General features: G+C 41.9%; 1 protein-coding gene across 1 annotated transcript in view; it reads left to right on the forward strand.

Annotated features, from left to right (window-relative positions):
- The window catches only part of MARCHF1 (membrane associated ring-CH-type finger 1), a 548,248-nt gene that overhangs the window by 520,932 nt on the left and 9,326 nt on the right, over window positions 1-17,990 (forward strand). The window contains 1 exon segment of the mRNA XM_081136454.1: window positions 16,249-16,396. Coding sequence (XP_080992580.1) covers window positions 16,249-16,396 — 148 coding nt within the window.

Here is a 17,990-nt window from a genome sequence, read left to right on the forward strand (position 1 = left end):
CACACTCTCCTTTCTGCCTCACTCCTTGGAGGTCTGCTTAAACTTAACCCAAACTTCAAATCCCTGGTCTGGGACAACCTGTTCCTTACATCTGCGCTCCGCAAGGCCCTACAGCTTTTTGCTCTGTTGCCACCTGCTCCATCTGTAGAGGCTGCCCCACTTCTGCTCATGTAATCCCATCTCTGTAGATTTTGTCCCCAAATCCAATCATCTCCACATTTGGTGAGTTTAGTTGCGGGAGAGGAATCCAGTCACGAGGCCAGAACCTTCCATCTTCTCCCCAGCAACTCCCCAGGTCTCTCTCAGCTCCTCCATCCCCCATCTCCTCAGAACAACAGAGAAGCTGTTCCCCTTGTCTCACTCAAAGACGACAGCCAGCCTCATGTCCCTTCTGGTCTTGCTTTTTCACCCTGATTAGTCATAAACAAATTTCTTTAGGAAAAAACTCCATGAAGGAAATACAGGAAAAACATTTTCTACTTCTCTCTGCGCATCAGTTGGTCCGTGTCGATCCCAGGCCCACAGACCTGTGCTTTGAGCTGATCCAGGCTCTTCAGCGTCCCCGCTGCCCACTCTTCCCCCTCCCCTCCTGCCCCTTCATCTCATGCCCCTGCCCAGTCTCCCCAGCTGCCTCAGACAGATCTCTGTCCCACACAACTCCATACGTTTCACATAACCCAAAGTTCACTGTCTTCCCCCTTTATCACACTCAGCTCAAGCATTGGAAAGCTTTTACGATCTCTGAGAGAAAGGGGATATTTAATGGGAATATTATACACTCCTGCTCCATTTTCAGTGTGGATAATTGAACTTCACCTCTTTGTCTTTGAAATAACAAATTCTTAGAATAATATTAGATTGGTTTACCATTTAATTTCGGTCCCTTTGCAGGAATCCAATAGTACTGGAGAAACTGACCACTGAATCTGCAGTGGAAAGAGGTGTTTGTAATCAGAATTTTAATAACTGGGAATGAAGGACATGGGGAAAGGAGCAAGGCCAACTCATTTGTATTAGCTTTCCAAAGAGAGGCAAAAATGACACCACTAAATAAGTAAATAAACTTTTGAATAAGAGTTCCTCTCGTATTCACGTCTCACTTTTAAGCTCGGAAGAAATAATGAAATCTTCTAGAATGACACCTGTGTCCCAAGAAATTCCACATAGAGAACAAACAGATCTAAAGGATCATTATATGAAACAGACTTCTTGGCAAGGGCTCTTGAAGGTCCAGAACAAAATCGCTATGCTGTCCTCTGAACTGAAATGAGATTAGTAGCCAACCAGAAGCTTCCCTTGGTTCAAAATAACTTCTTAAATGGAGGAAAATGAGATTTGGGGACAGAGTTGTCTTTCTTATGCAGCAGAATATTGGAAACAGTTGAACTTGCCAGGTGAACATGCAGGGGCCTTACACATCCTTTCTCACCACCCAGCACTTGGGACTTGGAATCCAGACTAAGTCCCACAAATGAGGAGCTCTGGCCGTTGTGGCTGGAGAGCCATTTTTTGTTTTCCAAACACATTGACAAGGAGAAAATCCTGAGATGTCCTAAATTAAATTACAGCAGGCCAGAAGGTGGAAGAAATAGGCAAAAAGGGATTAATCAGTTAGTTAACCTCTGCAGTGCTCAACCAACAAAAGGCCACTCGCATGCCTTAGTGTATGTTGGAATGACTGGGTTAACTTCCAGGTGGCCATTTCCAATATTACCTAAAAAGAGACTAGCCAGGCGAGGTCGAACCCCAGGAGCCTCTGCTTCTTATGGACACTTCAGCTTTTCGGGCTCTGCTGTGCCCACCCCAGATCTGCCCTGAGTCACCTGCTCCCATCCCCTTTGTCCATAGCTAATGTTAGTCCTTTCAGAACAGTTCACATCTTTCCCCCCCCCCGACTTGATGTATGAAACACTTGGAAAATTCTAAGACCACAGACGTAGTCCTACCTAGCCATGCTGCTGCTGGTTCGGACTCCATGCCCCAAAACCAGTCTCTTTCCCCCCCCAGTTACAGTTGACTTTCAATATTGTTTTAGATTAGTTTCAGGTCTACAGCACCGTGGTTAAACATTTATATAGCTTATGAAGTGATCACCCTGATAAGCCTAGTACCCAACCTGGCACCATACATAGTTATTTCAATAGTATTGACTATATTCCCTATGCCGTGCTTTACATCCCTGTGACTGCTGTTTAACTGCCAATTTGTTTGTTTTAATTCCTTCACCTTTTTCACCCAGCTCCCCCAAACCCCTCCTCTCTGGCAACCATCAGTTTGTTTCCTGTATCTATGAGTCTCTTTCTGTTTTGTTTGTTCATTTGTTTTGTTTTTAAGATTCCACATAAAAGTAAAATCTTATGGTATTGTCTTTTCTGTGACTTACTTCACTTAGTATAATACTCTCTAGATCTACAGTGGCCTAATAAACCCTTTCTTTTACAAAGACTTTCAGTCATGGAAGTGAAACAATGCCAAGTCCCTGAACCACAAGTTTCATTTCCAACCTGTGGAGAGTATATGTACCTCCTGCCCTTCCCTGACCCAGTGCTTCCCTATTTTGTAAGAAGCTGATTATTACTTTTAAATCAATTCAGGGTGAACAGTTTAAAACCAGGGCTTTTCATCAGTAAAGTGTCTCAGACTTCTTTGAGAATCCAGTAGAAAGTATGGACCTCTCCCCAGAAAAAAAAATACAATATTTTTACATGAAATTTAGGGAATGTATTTACCTCTAGAAACTCTGAAGAACTTTGCTCTTAAAAAAAAAAAAAAAGAAAGAAAGAAAAAGTCTTCAGTTTTAGGACAAAATTCCTAGCAAAGGCTGAGTCTCTAAAATGCCAAAACAAGTTTAAAGGTATTACGGTAAGCCAGTTAATTACGTTTGCTGTGAAAGTACTGATAAAACTGGTTTTTAATATATTAACTAAAAACTATTTTATTTGTATTTTTTGCATTATATTTGAATGATGTACAAAATCTGAATCAGTATTTAGAGAGATTAAAGCTGTAATGGTTGCCATTTACGCTGAAGTTGCCATTTAATATGTAAATTAAATCACTTATCCTAAGAATTCGGAAACACCAATCATAAAGAATATATGCACCCCTATGTTCAGATTTATTTCAAAATTTTATGTAGCTAAAAGACTCTGAGAGTAAAACAAAACAAAACAAAACACCAACAAAACAACAAAAAGCCCAACCTAGTCGCATTCCATACAATTTTCACATGTGACAGTACTGTTAAAACAGGTTGGAAGTAGGAAGCAAGAATTTTATTTATTTATTTTTGATCCATGAAAATAAGCGTTGACAACGGGGCTGTCAGTAAAATAGGGCTCACTGTTGTACAATAGCGATTCCACTGAGAAACTTCTCTTTTCTTTGCTGCTACCCAAAGGAATATTTTAGAAAGACAACTAAACACACACGTGCACACACACATATACATATACAATAAAAGACAGTGGGGAAAGGAATAGAAGCACTTATGAAATCAAAGCCCATTACCTCTTGTTGTTGATGCGCAATTATGCAGCCCGCTGTTCTAACAAATACACAACATTCCACAATTATGACACTAATGTAAACTTCATGAAAGCAGGAATCTTGCCTGTGCTGTTGCTTGACTCTTAGAAAACATCTGATAAGTTGTGATGCTACAGTAATTAGCTCCTGAATGAAAAAACATCTACTCGGTAAAACTAGAGAAAAAAACACCTGCCAATCACTGACTGTGTTAGCCTGGGCAAATCAACCCCCTGTTCTGGACCTCAGTCTCTTCTAGAAAAGGAGAGAGGAAAATTGGGTCTTTTTAAGCATCTTCTAATGTTCCCAGTCTCTATGATTCTGCTTAGTGGATGGCGCTTCCTCCTGAACGGCAAGGCTTTGATCATGTTAGGCTCACAGGTTGACAACTGCCCTGTGACAACGTGACCCCCCAGGTGCTATGGACAGTCACTGAAGAGGGAGACAAAGAACACACGACAGAAACAAACACGAGAAACGGGCTTCGGGGAAAGGACATTGCAGATGGCGGTGGCAGGAGTCCTAGTCAAGGATCTCAGTCTCTAGAGAAGAGGGAATGTGCCATCTTATGAGATGTAATCCAATTATATTCTGCGTTTTCTTTATGAAGTCGCAGTCTGTAATTAAGTATTCCATGGACAGCACTGTTGACTTTCTGCTGGTTCAACATGCCCAAAGCAGTAATATACTGTTATCTCTTCCAGAGATAATATTTTTTTTATAACCTTCAAAAGAAAACAGAAAATCAAGTTTTTGTTATATATTTTATTTTAATTTAATTTTTTAATATATCTTTTATTGCTTTCAGAGAGAGGAAGGGAGAGGCTGACAGAGAGAGAGAAACATCAATGATGAGAGTCCTTGATCGGCTGCCTCCTGCACACCCCACACTGGGGATGGAGCCCACAACCCGGGCATGTGCCCCGACCGGGAATCGAACCCCGATCGCCTGGACCCTAGGTTGATGCTCAACCGCTGAGCCACGCCCGGCCGGGCTTGTTATATATTTTAAAAGAAACTTTGTTTAAATGCATCTATTAAGTCTTTAAGTAATTTGTGTTCTTACATGACATCGTATTAATCAACCTAGATTTGGTAGGGGTTTTTTGCAGAGGAGGGGGAATTGAAAATATTTTCACTCTTGGGAAAAAGTATTATAAATTAGAGTTTATCTCTAAAATATTTCCCTAAATTTTTCTTTCCTCGGGAAAATAGTTCTCAAATGTCAGCATACATAAAAAGCAGTTGGAGTGCTCATTGAGAATGCAGATTCCTAGCACACAGATAGAGCTCTGGACAGAACTTGGAATTTGCTATTTTAACTGTTACCATAGCAATTTCAATGCAGATGTGCCGAAGTACCATACAGCATCTCCCTTCTAGATAGACCTATAAAATAAGCATTTGTTCATCTTTTTTTTTTTCTCCAGTCATCATGTATGATTTCATTGCACCCTCTAGTGGATGATTTTACTCGAGTTTTTCCCCTATATTTATTATAAATACCTTGCTCAAAATTATAGAAAATCTCATGTCTCATAAACTTCTTGAAAGGAAACAATGGGAAATCAGGGAAAAGTTAGAAGAAAATGGTTTCCTATAACATCAGATTCACACATATTTAGATATACACTTAGTATGTAGCATACGAACATTTTATAGAAGAGAAAATTTTAATCCTGATAAGGTTGACTGAGTGATAGAGCTAATCTGTTTTAAAAAATATTTTAGTAACTTTGAATTTACTGGCCACAGTATTTTTTAGAGTATTTATATCTGAAAGCTTGATATTCTCACCTAACAGTTTCCAGCACATCAGTAACAATAACTTAGATCTTCCTAATTGCTCCCGTCTGGGCACCTTTTGGTACCTGGTGGCCCTTCTGACACCTCTACATGTTGACTTCTAAGATCCACAGCTTTTCTTTTCTTCTTTTCTTTTCTTTTCTTTTCTTTTCTTTTCTTTTCTTTTCTTTTCTTTTCTTTTCTTTCCTTTCCTTTCCTTTCCTTTCCTTTCCTTTCCTTTCCTTTCCTTTCCTTTCCTTTCCTTTCCTTTCCTTTCCTTTCCTTTCCTTTCCTTTCCTTTCCTTTCCTTTCCTTTCCTTTCCTTTCCTTTCCTTTCCTTTCCTTTCCTTTCCTTTCCTTTCCTTTCCTTTCCTTTCCTTTCCTTTCCTTTCCTTTCCTTTCCTTTCCTTTCCTTTCCTTTCTTTCTTTCTTTCTTTCTTTCTTTCTTTCTTTTTCTTTCTCTCTCTCTCTCTCTCCCTCCCTCCCTCTCTCTTTCTTTTGTTCATTCTTTCTTTCTCTCTTTTTAAAAATATATATCTTTATTGATTTCAGAGAGAGGGAAGGAGAGGGAGAAAGAAATAGAAACATCAATGATGAGAGTCACTGATCAGCTGTCTCCCACTAGGGATCGAGTCCCCACCCGGACGTGCACCCTGACCGGGAATGGGTGCCCGACCCCTGAGCCGCACCGGCCAGGCAGACCCACAGCTCCTTTCAAGATCCCCAAAGCTTTGGATGTCAGTTCCACACATCCTGGCTTCCATCTCTGAAAAATGCTGCTTATCGATGCTAATAATTCAAGGGTCATAAATTCAGCCGCCCACAAGTGCCCAGCAGGTGATATAAATGAAAAAGGTGGGCAAAGAGAGTGGTGGGACTAAGGCAAACTGAGTTTGTTCCACTTCAAGGAATTCGAAAATAATTATAATTTTTAAAGCCCCCTCTGGGTCTAATAAAACATCTGTGAACCGAACGAACTATGTAAGACTTTGTTTCATAAACCAGTTAGAGGCTCCTCCTGGTCTACTCGAAGGCTTGCTATGAGCTAACTGTTGATGGATATTATCTCGTATAATTCTGACCACAACCCTGTACAAGGGATAGTGTCATTACCCCAGTTTTACCAATGAGAAAACTAGAGCTTAAGGATGTAGGTCACCTGCCCTAAGACCGTTGAGATTTCCTGCCCGGGCTCTAACTCCGTCTACCTGACCCGAGTCACCGTGCCCCAGGGCCTCTCCGAGCCTGTCACTTTTTGCCTGTTTGACTCGATTGTCAAACTGTGCTTCTTCCCTCACCCACCACCCTGACCCTCTGCTTCTCCCCACATGCCTCCCCTCCTGCTTTTTTGCAGCATCTTCTATGTTCTTTTGGCCACAGTTCTTAGCAACTGAGTGCTCCCATTGTAAACGAGCATTTCAACACAATATATTTTTACTATTTCTTTAAAGAAGTGCACCTATTTTTAAAGCTTTAAAATAATGCTTGGATTTTTGTTATAAGTTGAATTTACCCTCTCTTAACTCCTCTACTTTTCTACTCAACCGGACTTTTCCAAGTACTTTTATAAATACAGTGATGTGAGCTCTCTGTAAAGCTCTATAATCACTTGGCCTCAAAAAATTGTTTTGGAAAAAAACAAACATCAAGTCTTCATCTATAGAAACCCAAGTTAGTTAGCTTTGAGGAAAAAGAGCCATTTTTTTTACTTATCTATTCTCAGGAGCTCCTTGGGTTTTGCAGTCACTAAGATAGCTGGATAGAGGAGCCTGGGGCATGTTTCTAGACCTTTTCCATCAGGCCGCCTCTCATGCGCTGCGTTACTTAGAGAAGACGTAGTTATAACCCACATACATTAATGCTTTGTTGATCTGGGATGTTTGAGTCCCTTTTTAAGCTTTTGTAAAACTGTCACCCAAAACAGCATTCCCTTAGGAAGTCCTAACATAACATTTCGAATTAAATTTCCAGACAAAAAGAATGAAAACTTACTGGGGCATATATTGTAACCTGTTATATATTTTTTCAATCCTGACCAAAAAAAAGTTATAATTGTTCAGTCTTTTAAATGAACTTACCTAGTATATGCACAGTAACTCATCCACTTACCCTTCTTTGTACAAATAGTTAACAAAAACAGATAGTGTTTCCCTACTCTGAGATTCATTATTCAGAAAAGTTTATTCATACTTGGGAAGTCGATGGTGACTGGGGGACTTTGGCTGCCTTAGTTCTGCATGAACAAATCCCAACCCATCCTCCAGTGATGCATCAACATGAAGATAAAGAGAATCGAGTCTAATTGGATGCAGGCTCCCAGTTATGATAATCATTTATTGAATTCTTCATAAGTGCCTGATACTGTTCTGCACTTACACTCATTAACTCTCCTAAACTTGACCCTGTAAAGTAGCTGCTGTAACTCACCCAAGGTCACACAGCACATAGTGGCTGAGTCAATATTTGAACCCAGAGCCCTCATTTTTAACAAGTACGCCTGGGATTACAGACAGAGTGCTCTGTGAAACTGCACGGTTGATTCCTCAAGTGGTGGATTCAGCCAGGCCGGGGGGGGGGGGGGGGGGCAGTTTGGAAACTAGCTCCCTGGAGGATTCTGTTAGACAGCCAAGGCTGAAAACTACTTTTAAGCATAAAGGACTCCCAGAACGGAATAATTGTTATCATCATTCCCCTCCATGTTCAGGTGGTGCCCGTTACCAGCGTCTCTGGGTGCCACCGGAGACAAACTGAGTGGTGGCAAGATGCAGCCGTTGACTTCAGGTTCCCAAGTATGGCTCCTCTTTGTGGAAAATTTAGAAACCATTTCTCAGCAAGACTGCCAATTACACTGCTATCTTTTATCCTCACCTGGGTATCGATGACAGCTTCCCAACTCTGAGTCAACCGCTGCTCAAACGGTCCCAGGTGGTAATGGTTAATCCTGTATTTATGGAGACTTCAAAGATTCATCCTGGCCCATGGTCCAGTCCTCACTGTTCCAGCTCACAATCTGTTGGGGCGTAGGTCCTAACCCTGCTGCAGTGCAGACCGCTTCCTCTTGTCCTGTTATCAAGAGAAACAGAGCAGCTGCATTCAGCCAGAAATATGACATCCCTTCCCATCAGACCATGCAGGAAAGACGTTAAATAATTATTATTAGTGGAAGAGGAAACTTTAGGGAAAAAGATTTTTGCAGGAGGTAACCAGTAGGCTCACAGAGCATTTATATATATAACACTTGAGGTTTGGGCTCTTAGTAACAAAGCCTCACGCCTGTCAGAATGGCTATCATCAGTAAATCAACAAACAAGTCTTGGCAAGGATGTGGAAAAGGGGACCCTTGGGCACTGTTGTTGGTGGGAACGCAGATTGGTGCAGCCACTATGAAGAACAGTATAAGGTTCCTCAAAAAATTAAAAATGGAACTGCCTTATGACTCATCAATTCCACTTCTGGGAATTTATCGTAAAAAAACCAACACACTCATTTGAAAGAATATATGCACCCCTAGGTTCATGGCAGCGTTATTTACAATAGCTGAGATTTGGAAGCAGCCCAAGTGCCCATCAGTAGGTGAGCGGGTAAAAAAGCTGTGGGACAGTCACACAGTAGAATATTACTTGGCCGTACAAAAGAAGAAAATGTTACCCTTTGTGAGAACATGGATGGACCTGGAGACCATTATGCTAAGTGAAACAAAGCAGTCAGAGAAAGACAAGCACCACATGACTTCACTCAGATGTGGAATCTAATGAACAAACTGAACTAACAGGCAACATAGAGACGGACTCGTAGACAGAGAGCAGGCTGACAGCCGTGGAGGGGACTGTTCTGGGGCCAGGTCGGGGGCATGGAGGGATTGAGCGAAAGGAAAAAGAGAAACAACTCATGGACACGAGCAACAGTGTGGTGATTGCAGGGGGTGGGGGAAGAGGGGATGGGGGGGTAAACGGTGATGGAAAACAAAGAGAAAGCCAGGGGATCCAGGTACATGGCTATTAGTAATTCTGTTGCGAGACAAGTTTGCATCATGTACAATTTCTGATTTTTTACCCCCGGTAAACACCTTAACTAATCATGGAACTGCCCACCATCTACATCTCAGCCTGGCTTTCTTGTTTCCTACCTATCATCAGATTGTAGCCAATGTTTAAAAGTCTGAAGAGGTCACATTTTTCCCCAGGGTTCTTTAATCCATTTCTAAGCTGGAAATTGTTTACCATATTTATGAACTTGGGATTCATTAAGGTCTTAAGAATTACTACTTATAAATGTTTAAACTCTGTTGTTTGGTTTTCTCTCAAACTATTTGAAATTATAACCAGTAAAACTGGATTTTAATAGGTTTTTATAGACATAAACACTAATTTGGAAAGTGGAATTAAAAAATGAAACAGTTTGTTTTAGTGATTAATGAGCTAACTCCAAACAAATTCACTGATTTTGTGATTCTTTACTCAACCTGAAATATTACAGGTTGATTGCGGCCAGGTAATCAAACTGGTTTGTTGATTTTCCTTTCCTGGACTACTGATGATTTTTTGTCAGGGATTGACAAATGCTACTTCTGATACAGACTCCATTAAAGTCACCACACGACTCTGCCAGGTGTCATTTATTAGGCAGGTGATTCTCAAAATTTAGCTTGCATTAGGATCACCTGTGGGCTAATTAAAACACAAACTGCAGCCCTGGCTGGTGTTGCTCAGTTGGTTGGGCATTGTCCGGTGCACCAAAAGGTTGCGAGTTCGATTCCTGGCCAGGGCACACACCCAGGTTGTGGACTCAATCCCTGGTAGGGGTCGTACAGGAGGCAGCTGATCCATGTTTTACTCTCACATTGGTGTTTCTCTCTCCTTCTCCCTCTCCTTTCATCTCTCTCTAAAAATAAATAAGACAAATAAAACACAAACTGCAGGGCCCCACCACCAGTTTCTGATTCAGTAAGTCTGATGTGAGGCCCAAAATTATTGCATTTCTAATGTTAAAAGACAAACTAAGGCATATTAAAATTTTTTAAGAGTTTATTTGAGCAAAAATTGATTGGAATCAGACAGTACCAAACTGGACGTGGTTAGGAGTGCTCCAGCCACAGGAGCCAGGGGAAAGACTTACAGAGAAAGTGCAGAAGCAAAGCAAGGAAATTATTTGATTGGCTACAGCATAAAGCCTAGTTGGCTGTTTGTGATTGGTTCTCCTTAGGTTTCGACTTCCGAGCCTCCAGGCATTTACAGGCTTAGCTTTTGTTTATTATTATTGATTTTTAGAAAGAAAGGAAGAGAGAGCGAGAGAGAAGCATCGGTTTGTTGTTTCACTCGTTTATACATTCATTGGTTCATTCCTGTATGTATCCTGATGGGGATCAAACCTGCAACCTTGACAAATCCAGGGTGACACTCTGACCAGCTCAGCTATCCAGCCAGGACACAGGCTCAGATTTTGTTTGCTTATGTAAGCTGTAGGCCGCCTGGGTATTAGCACCACCGCAGCCCAGTGGACTCGTTTCATTAACACTAACAAGCCCCAAGTTGATGCTTCTGCTTCTGGGGAACACTTTTTAAAAACCACTGCCCCAGCGCAGTGGGGCCTCTGGAAACTTCACCAACTTTGTAAGCCCCAACTTTGCAGGGTTTACTTGCTATCCCCTAACACAGTATGTCTTACTTAACCATGCAGATAATGAAATAAATTTTATATTATTTTTCTAAATATGTCTTTATTGATTTCAGAGAGAGGAAGGAGAGAGAGAGAGAGAGAGAGAGAGAAACATCAATGATGAGAGAGTCATTGATTGGCTGCCTCCTGCACACCCCCCACTGGGGAATCGAGCCTGCAACCCCTGCATGTGCCCTGACCAGGAATCGAACCGTGATCTCCTGGATCCTAGGTCGATGCTCTACTGCTGAGCCACGCCCAGCCGGGCTGAAATAAACTTTAGACTTGCTGTCTGGTTATTATTGTCACTTATATGCACTAAAATTCCACCATAATAATGATAAGCAGGGAGGGTCAGAAAATTTTAAACAGTTAAAATGTGGTTTTGCATTTATGCTGGGCTGATGAAATGACCAGGAGGAGGCTGCACAGCTGGCTGCCTGGGAGCTCCTGGGTCCGGTTGTACATTTTAAAAAGCAACAAAAAAGACCCCCAAGGATCCTTGAATTAGCAATAGTTTGGGCTTTGGCGCCACCTAGTGGTAATTGTTGGCTCTAGCGCTACATAGATTTGCTGACTTCTGGTTCTTGTTGTTGACAAAGGTGAAAAATGCAGTGGAAATGTCAAGGAAGAAAGGAAAATGGACGTAGTGAAGCAATCCCTATCTCATGTGTTTTGATATTGTGCAAATAAACTGCCTTTATTCTTCATCAGTACAAAGATTTAAAAAGCATTAGACAGTATTTTCGAATTTATATTTCAGGACAGAAGATGAATACAAGTAATTTAAATTAGAAGACCTGTACCACTTGATTTAGCTAGAGAAAATGGGAAATTTCACAGAAATAATGTTTGCATCAATTTATACGACAGTGTGGAAATCTTTTCAGAAATATACGGTAGCATATATTTTTTTTCCAATAACAGTTTACATTCAATAGTATCCTGTATTAGTTTCAGATGTATAGCATAGTGGTTAGACAATCATGTACTTTACAGAGTGGTCCTCCTCATATTTCAAGTACCCACCTGGCCCCATACTTAGTTATTATGATATTATTGATTATATACCCTATGCTGTAATTTACATCTCTGCAACTATTCTGTAACTACCAGTAGCATATTTCTAAATGAGTAACAAAATTCTCTTTAATTCTTCCTACTGTTGAGGGGTTTCTGCAAGGGACCAAAGGCCCAGAACAATACAGACCCAGCAAGTAGAAAGCCTAAAGCAAGGTCTGAGACCACCTATGTAGAAGGAGATAAGATTTTGTGAAGCTGGCTTTTCCCACCTTAGCTTATGACCCATTGTGAAGCCATAAAAGAGAACTTGACTGATGGAGGCAGGTAGGGGAGCTGGCAGTGTGAAGGATTGTGGAAAGCTGGGTGATGTGCTGGAGTGCGTGGCCTTCCCCCGCGGGTCAGTTTTAGCATATCCACCAGCTTCATTGAGACCACTTGGAGGGGCATATGTCATCTTAAAACACAGGGACTTGAGGGCAGATACTTGACTCAGAAATATCCTACGTAGCCCAGCTGGCGTGGCTCAACAGTTGAGCATTGACCAGGAGATCTCCATTCAATTCGGGGCACATGCCTGGGGTTGTGGGCTCGATCCCCAGCAGGGGGCGTGCAGGAGGCAGCCCACCAATGACTTTCATTATTGATATTTCTCTCTCCCTCTCTCTCTCCCTTGCTCTTCCTGAAATCAATAAAAATATATTTTAGGAAGGAAGGAAGGAAGGAGGGAGGGAGGGAGGGAGGGAGGGAGGGAGGGAGGGAGGAAGGAAGGAAGGAAGGAAGGAAGGAAGGAAGGAAGGAAGGAAGGAAGGAAGGAAGGAAGGAAGGAAGGGGGGAAGGGAGGAAGGGAGGAAAGGAGGAAGGAAGGAAGGTCCTACATAGGAAAGGCAGTGGCCTGGCGCCCTGTAGTGGCAAGATGAACACAAGGTTGCCGCCTTGGCAGAGCTGTGCTGCACCAGCTACCTGGCGGAGCCAGCAGCGCCACTGCAAAGCGCAGCGTGAGAATTTGCATCTCTCACAAGGGTCAGGTGATGCTGACGGCCGTGCCGCCAAGGCTGTCTCTCAAACACCCGCCTCTAGAGGGGTCACAGGGTAAATATTATACACTTGGTCACGTGGCATAAGCGCACAGTATTTTATAAATCCAGGCAGGAGACCACAAATGCTTATGTGCGCATTATCACTCGCCTATCACAAAATCTTTTGTGAACTGGTATTGAATGTCAGCATCCCAAATATTAAACTACAGCCTTTTCATGTCAGCTTTGTTACATAAAATGTCTGTCCTCGCCTTCTCGATCCATTCCTCACTGTGAAGGCTTGTAAAACGTGGTCACACTTTGTATGTCAACCTGAAAATGCAAGGATATGGATGAACATTTCATAAAACACAGGAAAGCCTTGATTTTGGAGACCTCAGTTTAACAGACCACAGATTTAACAGACAAAATTTCCGGTCCATGTGTCATATGAGAAAATTAACACCCTGTTAATTTTAAAATGCTTTTAACCAATATTTGCTTATAACTAAATTAACAGGTTATTTTTTTGTTACTAATTCACTATTATTTTTAACAAATTTTAGCAAATAGGCCATATGTTGGAAAAAACACTTGTCATTTCACCAACATAAATAAATATTACATATCTAAAACTGGGGTCTACATGTTTAAATCCAAGAGTCACCACTGATAATGTTTGGGGAATGATCAGCCGAAAGATTAGCACCTGGCCACACCACATCACGCGCGGTAATTGGCTGTGTTCCCGCGGCGTGACTTTCTGCAGCAGTTTTAGCCTGGGCGGCCTGAGTCCTGATGTGCGCTAAGCCACGCCCAGCCGTGTGCGTTTGTTTACTCTTAGTCACTGGTGAATGCAGGCCTTTCTAGACCTATTCAGTATAGATTTAAAATTACTGTAATACATATAGAAAACTTTTCTGTGAAATTAAGCTTTTCATACATACTTAATTTTAATTACACAAACATGTCTTCATAAGTAAAAACAGGTTAACTAATTTGTCAATTTTTTAACATATGCATTCTGAACACCTACTTTATTATCTAATGGACTTTGGGCTTTAAAGGACATCCGCTCGCCCGAGTTAGTCCTTTATATGGGGGTTTTACTGTACGTTGATTTCTGGCCCTGCCTGGTGCTGACGATTACATGCGGTGATGTGATTGTGCAGGAGAGGGCGCCGTGGCTCCACATTTCCCTGTGCGCTGGCCGCTGAGTTCCTGAGGAGTCCCCGTCAGGGAGCAGGAAAGTCAGATGGTCCCTTTACACTTTGCTTTCTAAAATATACCTGAGATCAGGAAAGGACAACTTCAGCATTTCTATTGTCTGGAGCTAGGAGTTTTTACTTGACTTGGTCCGTCCTTGTCAGCCCCCCTGATATTTTTCTATTTGAGGCTCATTAATTTGGAAGAATGTGTTTCAGCCACTGCAGCAAAATGCTCCTCAGGTTTAAGAAGATCCAATTTTTAAGGGTTTTTTTCCTGAAACCGGTTTTACAATTGAGGGTTGATTTGACAGGCATATCTAGTTCCTGACGGCATTCCCATCCGCTCGGTACATTTAGAAAATCGGAACGTGTCAAACTGCTTTTGGGTACCGTCCTGCACTGTGTTTGGTCATATTGAATATTGAGTAATTCAAGAAATAGTTATTAAATCACAAAATGCTATCGCCAAATGATAACCTCTTCTATAATGAAACAGAATATTCAGGTTAACATTACAATAAATCTGTAACAAAATAAAATTTTAAAAATCAGGCTTTCACAGATATGGGAAGTTTTGATAAAAGCCAAGATACACATCCTAAAATCTCCTCAATTCAATATTGGTTCGTTACAAATAGATTCTACATTGACGCGTGTGGTTTTCTCCTAGCCCCGTGACCAAGATCTCTCCATCAATTCCTGGGACCACTATGTAAAATGTAGTTTGATGAAAAATCCGGACGGTAAAAACTCGCTATCGCAGTAGACGGCCGCTCGTGCCTCATTGTTGGAAGGCAGCCAGTGTCCACCGCTGCCAAGGAAGGTTGGAAAGCAGCTTCTCGCTGGGCACAAGGTGACCCTGGGAGAATTACTAGTCTGTTAATAAAAGAAGCAACGGGTGGCATCCTCTCCCCAAAGCACCCTGCCGCAGCCCCGGCCACAGTCTGCTTCTTGCCAGGAGGCCAGCGGGCCCAGGGAGATTAAAGGACCTCACGCCTGCCTCAGAGCCAGGCTTTATATGCACAATGAGTGGCCCTCTTGTTTTCAATTGAGTGGTGCATGGAATTTTATGTGGGGGTGGGATGGGGTAGGGTGGGGTCTTCGAAGTTCTAAAGATTTTGCTTTAACAAGAGCATTGTAAGTAAAGGGTACAAAGAATCACCAGTTATTGAAAGCTTAGCACATGAAGCCACCTCTAATAACATCATAGTGATTAGGTTTTTCTATAGAAAGAATGCGAAGAAAAATAAAGACGCCGTTCCTAGAAATGAAGTGATATTCTAGTTGTGTGAGCATTGCAATTTCATCGGAGAGTCGACTTCTTCAAAGTTAATCATGGACACATGCCCTCACATAAACCTTCATGGGGGACTCTAACAACCACGGCCCTCCTCCGCTCCCGGGTGGAGGGTGCCTGAGGGACAGCCATTGTGATAGTGGGAGCAGCAAATCTAAACAGGGGCCTCGGCTGGTGGTCTCATATTGCTCAGATAAGAAAATTGGTGTTTCCTGGAAGAAGACTTGGGAACCCATGTTGACTTCTCCCAGATATCCAGCCATTCAAATATTTTGTTAGATTTATACATTGAAAAATGCAACACTGTATCAGGTTATGTGTTCATCCAAGAAAAGATTACTTATCACTACTTATAACCTAGTACCACAAAGAAGTGAGCTGCCGAAACCTGAAAGGAAATGTTTTCTAAAAATTGTAAACTATTACACCTATCCCATTCACGTTACGGACAAGGGAACTATAGGCCAGGCCAGCAAAACAGAAATGACTCGATTTAATTCATTTGGAGAACAGGAAAGTATCGTTTTCATTTTATTATTATTCAAGTAATCTATAATGCCACAGGTTATGATTTCAAATCTTTCTACACGTGAAGACTTATTTGAATATTGGTGCCCTCTCCCTTGGCAAGTACTTAATGTTTTCCCTCCATTCCTGGCCTTTGCATGGGATATAAATGGGGGGCCAAATTTCCTAGTTAGAAATTCAGTTTTGTGCAATTTGTTTATGATTGCAGTGGGAGAAGCTACAGATGACCACGAGTGAGAGGAGGAAAATCTTCTGCTCTGTCACCTTCCACGTCATCGCCATCACCTGTGTGGTCTGGTCCTTGTACGTATTAATAGACCGGACAGCGGAGGAGATCCGGCAAGGAAATGACAATGGTAAGAGCACATCCCTTTTCCTTTTGTCTCTCTTGGATTCTATGCCAACACCAGAGCTGGGTGGGGAAACCATTTCCCCAGTTTAGATCTTCACATAAGATACACTAGCAAAAACCAGTTCTGGAAACTGAGTCTTCTCCAATTATGCTCCGGCTGAAAAGCCTCAGGTATATGCGGTCCCAAGCCGAGATGTGAGATGAATGAAGTCCATGTAAACCTTCGTGGGCAGAAATACACTCCAGGCTTCGCAGGAGCTGAATAAAAACCAGGTTCTTCCTGCTGTGCAAAGGCAAACACTTGCAAAAATGGAAGGTTGTTCTACATTTTATTTCATTCACCCTAGTCATTGCTTCTTTCAGAGCATCATTAAGATGATCCTCTAGTGGGGAATGTGATTGCTCGCTAATGAACACCGCATCATGTGTGAGAGTGGATTAGCACTACGGTTTGACATTTTAAACATACTGGGTTCGATTGTCAAGTCTGCAAAGCAGGATGTTTAAAAAGCATTAAGGCATATTCTAATGTTAAAAACAGATAGGTTGTTTAAAAGAGATTATCTTAACTTCTGAAGGCACCCAGCTCTGTGTCTCATTAGGCTCTAAGAGCCTTACAATATATCCTCAATCATAGCTGGTAAAATAGTGGGAAATATTCCCCTCTTCCTTGCTCAGTATGGGGGAACACAAAATTAAACCCCTGGTGAATTTGAAAGGAGACATCGTTCAGATGGTAACACTGTATGTTTGCAGTGTATGAAAATGTTTATTCACTTCCCTCAACAACAAAAAAAGAGCAAAGTGAAAGAAAAAAAATGAGAGGAAGTGAGGAAAAGAAGGAAAAAAGAAAAGAATTTAAAAAGGGAAAGCTTTGCCAGGCCAGTGTGGCTCAGTGGTTGAGCGTTGACCCATGAACCTGGAGGTCACGGTTCGATTCCCAGTCAAGGCACATGCCGGGATTTGGAGCTCGATCCCCAGCAGGGGGCGTGCAGGAGGCAGCTGATTGATGATTCTCTCATCGTTGATGTTTCTATCTCTCTCTCTCTCTCCCTTCCTTTCTCTAAAATCAATGAAAACATATTTAAAAAATAAAAATAAAAAGGGAAAGCTTTGCCACTTCTCTATTTGGTTTCATGCCTGCAGAAGGGAGAAGCGTTGCCTTCTCACACTTTCCCTCCTGGTGGCAGCAGCGAGCAGCATGCGCCCTCCTGCTTTCTAGGAGCAGAGGGGACCTGGGCCAGTAAAACTATGAGGACTTGCTACATGCGCTTGGATATGGTTTGGGGGGGGGGGAAGGTGATGGCGTTACAGATCCCGCTGGTCTCATCTAAAAGAGAATGAGAGCACTGTGGCTAGAAACACAGGTGAGGTTTGGTTTGGTTTTTGGCTGTCTTAACTCATTTTTATACAATTTATATCAAACTACATTGTTTACAGCTACATTATGCATTGTTCCTGAGATGCTGGATTTAAAAATGTCTGTTAGGTCTTTATTAAATAATTTCCTAGAAGGTAGGACCTTTAAAAAAAATCTGTGCCCCCTGTATTTACAGGTTCTGGCCCAAGCCAAGTCACAAAAAATGTGCCAGAAACAC

The sequence above is a fragment of the Miniopterus schreibersii genome, assembly GCF_964146895.1.
Source record: "Miniopterus schreibersii genome assembly, chromosome: 4".
Taxonomy (NCBI): Eukaryota; Metazoa; Chordata; class Mammalia; order Chiroptera; family Miniopteridae; genus Miniopterus; species Miniopterus schreibersii.